Source organism: Kryptolebias marmoratus, linkage group LG2 (genome assembly GCF_001649575.2).
Source record: "Kryptolebias marmoratus isolate JLee-2015 linkage group LG2, ASM164957v2, whole genome shotgun sequence".
Lineage (NCBI taxonomy): Eukaryota > Metazoa > Chordata > Actinopteri > Cyprinodontiformes > Rivulidae > Kryptolebias > Kryptolebias marmoratus.
In genome coordinates this window covers 14502407-14505236 of record NC_051431.1, presented here as the reverse complement: position 1 = coordinate 14505236, position 2830 = coordinate 14502407, and the positions used below count along the sequence as shown (strand labels likewise).

The following is a 2830-nucleotide window of genomic DNA, read 5'->3' as shown; positions in this document are numbered from 1 at the left end:
GGGTGGGGGTGGGGGTGGGGGGGTAGTAAATGGGTCAGCAAACACCCCCACAACCCAAGATGATAACTGCACAGAACCTAACTTCAAACGATCTGAAAATTTGACTGTCACTTCTGAAGTTTCTTTACCAACAAGTAATTTAGTCCAGTCTAAGGTAAAAACAGAGGGCTTTAATGTGTGGCGTTGTTCGGTGTACAGTGCTCTTTGTTTCGACTTACGCCCCACACTCCACCTTGAGGGAGCGGATGTTGTCGACGCTGCACTCCATGATGTTCTGGCAGGCCGAGGTGAACTCCAGGCGTTTTCCCTGGAAGTTCTCCTGGTCGTAAACTGTGATCTGCCGAGGATAAAAGAGCGTTCATTCAGAAAAGCCTGCGTCCGTGATATCACCCGGGCAGACATTAAAATGAAATGTATTCTGCTTTTTTTTTTCTGTAATTACCTTCCATGGTCCAAGTGGGTTGGGATTATTCAGAGCCATGCTACTGGGTGTTTCAGGGTGGATTTACCTTAGATTTTATTTAGAGCAGAGAGAATATGTATGTGAATGTTCATAAAACTGTTTCATATGAAGCTGAACTTGGCGTGCTGTTTTTTAAACTTCCAGCACAACATGTTTTATGTTTCAGTTTTTAGTTTTCAAACAATCCATCTAATAAATTGGCTTTAATAAGCATGCCCTTCCACTAAATGCATGGCGTCACACAGCGTTCTAGCACTTTTTGTGGCCTTCCTGTACGTGGTCAGTATGTCTGTGCATCCAGTCTATACATTTATACGACTCAGCAGAGCGGGGGGAGATAAAAGACGCAAAAATGTAAAATAACAATGGTTTGCGCACCGAGGACGGAGATAGAGGGCTTACCTGACCGGCCCCCAAAGAATAGCTGTTCAGTAGCTCAAAGGGGCTCCACAAAAACGATGTCCTGACCCCCCTGGGGAGAACAGACCTATTTATACGCGCCGGTGCTGAAAAGCAGCCGGGCCCGCGGGCCGGGGCAGGAGTCAGCACATTGCTGTCATGCTCATTGTTCAGAAGTGAGCTGCTGGGCTTTAGTTGGCTGCAGGGGGACTGGATGGAGGGCACCATGCCCAGTGCAAATAAGCAAAAGCTGCAGATGATCCGTTTCCAGTGGGCAGGACCGAGTCCTGGCACAGCCCTAGTCTGGGAAAACAGGTCAACAAAGTTTAATCACTGACTCTGATGGACAGAAAGCACCATTTGGAGTTCAAGTGATGTGATAAAAACAGACATAATGCACATTTTATGTTTTAATCTTTTATATTTGGTTTCCAAACAGCCACATAACTAAAATAAACACTTCTATTGGACTTTGCAATGGACAGTTCTCCTCTCTTTAGTTGTTCTAATCGTGTCCTGCGCGGGTCACGTCCTCTCACCTCTGGAGGCACACATGCTCAGTCATGCACTCATGTCGTCATAAAAAGACACACACACACACACACACACACTAATGGACGTGTCTACTGGACACGGTTGTGTTTTCTGGTTCCTCTTTGTGGTAATTTACTTTTTTTTTCCCCTGGCAGCAACATAAAAAACATAAACACAGTAAGCAGCCATCTTCCTCCTAAATTGTTGTGAAGATTCCTTTATTGTCTTAATGAAAACCAAACGAAAACTCTTCCAAACACCTGAACACTTCGAAAAACTGATAGCTGCCCTAAAACCAGCTGAGATGTATCTCCTGAAGGAATGCCTATCGCCCGCTGCCTCACACGCCAAGGTTTTAAATAAAAATCTGTTAGTACTCAGAGCTCGTGTAGAGGATGACTCTCAGCTACTACCACACCAAATTCTGGCTCAGTGTCTGTAAAATCAACTGAGTTGTAGCATTTTTTGTGATTGCTGAGGCTGATTAGCTTTATTCACTGATTACTTTCTGCAGGTTTTATTGAAATCCGTCCTGCGATTCATGAGATATTTTGCTAACATACAAACAAACACACACACACACAGGCAATCCTCTTACTGTTTTGGTTCGGTCTGTATTTTTTTAAGTTTTTTTCTCATATTTTTCTTTGGGACAAAATGGCAGCAAAACTGAACTTCCACGCCTCTAATTTAGGAACTGTCAACGCAAATAAGAAACATTGAGGTTTTCACGTTGACCTTTGACCCCTAAATATTAACATTGGGAGTAAGGTGAAAAGAGACAAAGGGATTAAACATCGATTATTGTGTTACAGTAAGAATAACTGAATTACACAGAAGACAAACGCACCGAAGGACTTCATGTACTGCAGATAAATAATTCATGTATCAAAAAGTGAAACAGTTTTGAATAAATAATTAGTTTTTACATTTCACAACCATCATGTTAAACTGTACGTTTTATAATAAACAGCTGAAAATAAAAAAGAAACATCATCTGAATATCATCTGAAAATGATCTTCTTGGAACTATAACATCTGGTTTTCTCCGATGTGAGACGTGTTGTCCTGAGACAAATTCTGCTTTCTTCCATTTGTGCGAAGGGGCGTGTTTGGACACCGGGGTGGCTCTTACCTTGGCAGTCTTAGATATTTTTAGCCATGTTCTCACTTTAAGTAACCAGCTCCATCATCGAAACGGCTGTTTACATACTTCACTACAAAGCACATCTGTTACCAGATGTTTAGCATTAGAGGACCATCGACCTTTTAAGATCTGTAAATCTGAAGAAGACACACGGTGACATCAGACAAGGTTACTATTAGCTTTAGCGTTAGGGTCCCAGCAGAAGATGTGACTGTGGTGATCCTGTAAATAAAAATAGAAACACTGAAAGGGCATTTTACGTTTCATTCTGCCCCCCCCCCCCCCCC

General features: G+C 42.6%; 1 protein-coding gene across 1 annotated transcript in view; it reads right to left on the bottom strand.

Moving 5' to 3' along the window:
- The window catches only part of cryba1a (crystallin, beta A1a), a 4680-nt gene extending 3682 nt beyond the window's left edge, over nt 1–998 (bottom strand). Inside the window, exons 1-3 of the mRNA XM_017433402.3 lie at nt 866–998; nt 443–509; nt 219–337 (exon numbers count right to left, since the gene is read on the bottom strand). Coding sequence (XP_017288891.1) covers nt 219–337; nt 443–481 — 158 coding nt within the window. The 5' untranslated portion in view covers nt 482–509; nt 866–998. The remainder of the gene's footprint in view (nt 1–218; nt 338–442; nt 510–865) is intronic.
- Between the last annotated feature and the right edge of the window lie 1832 nt (nt 999–2830).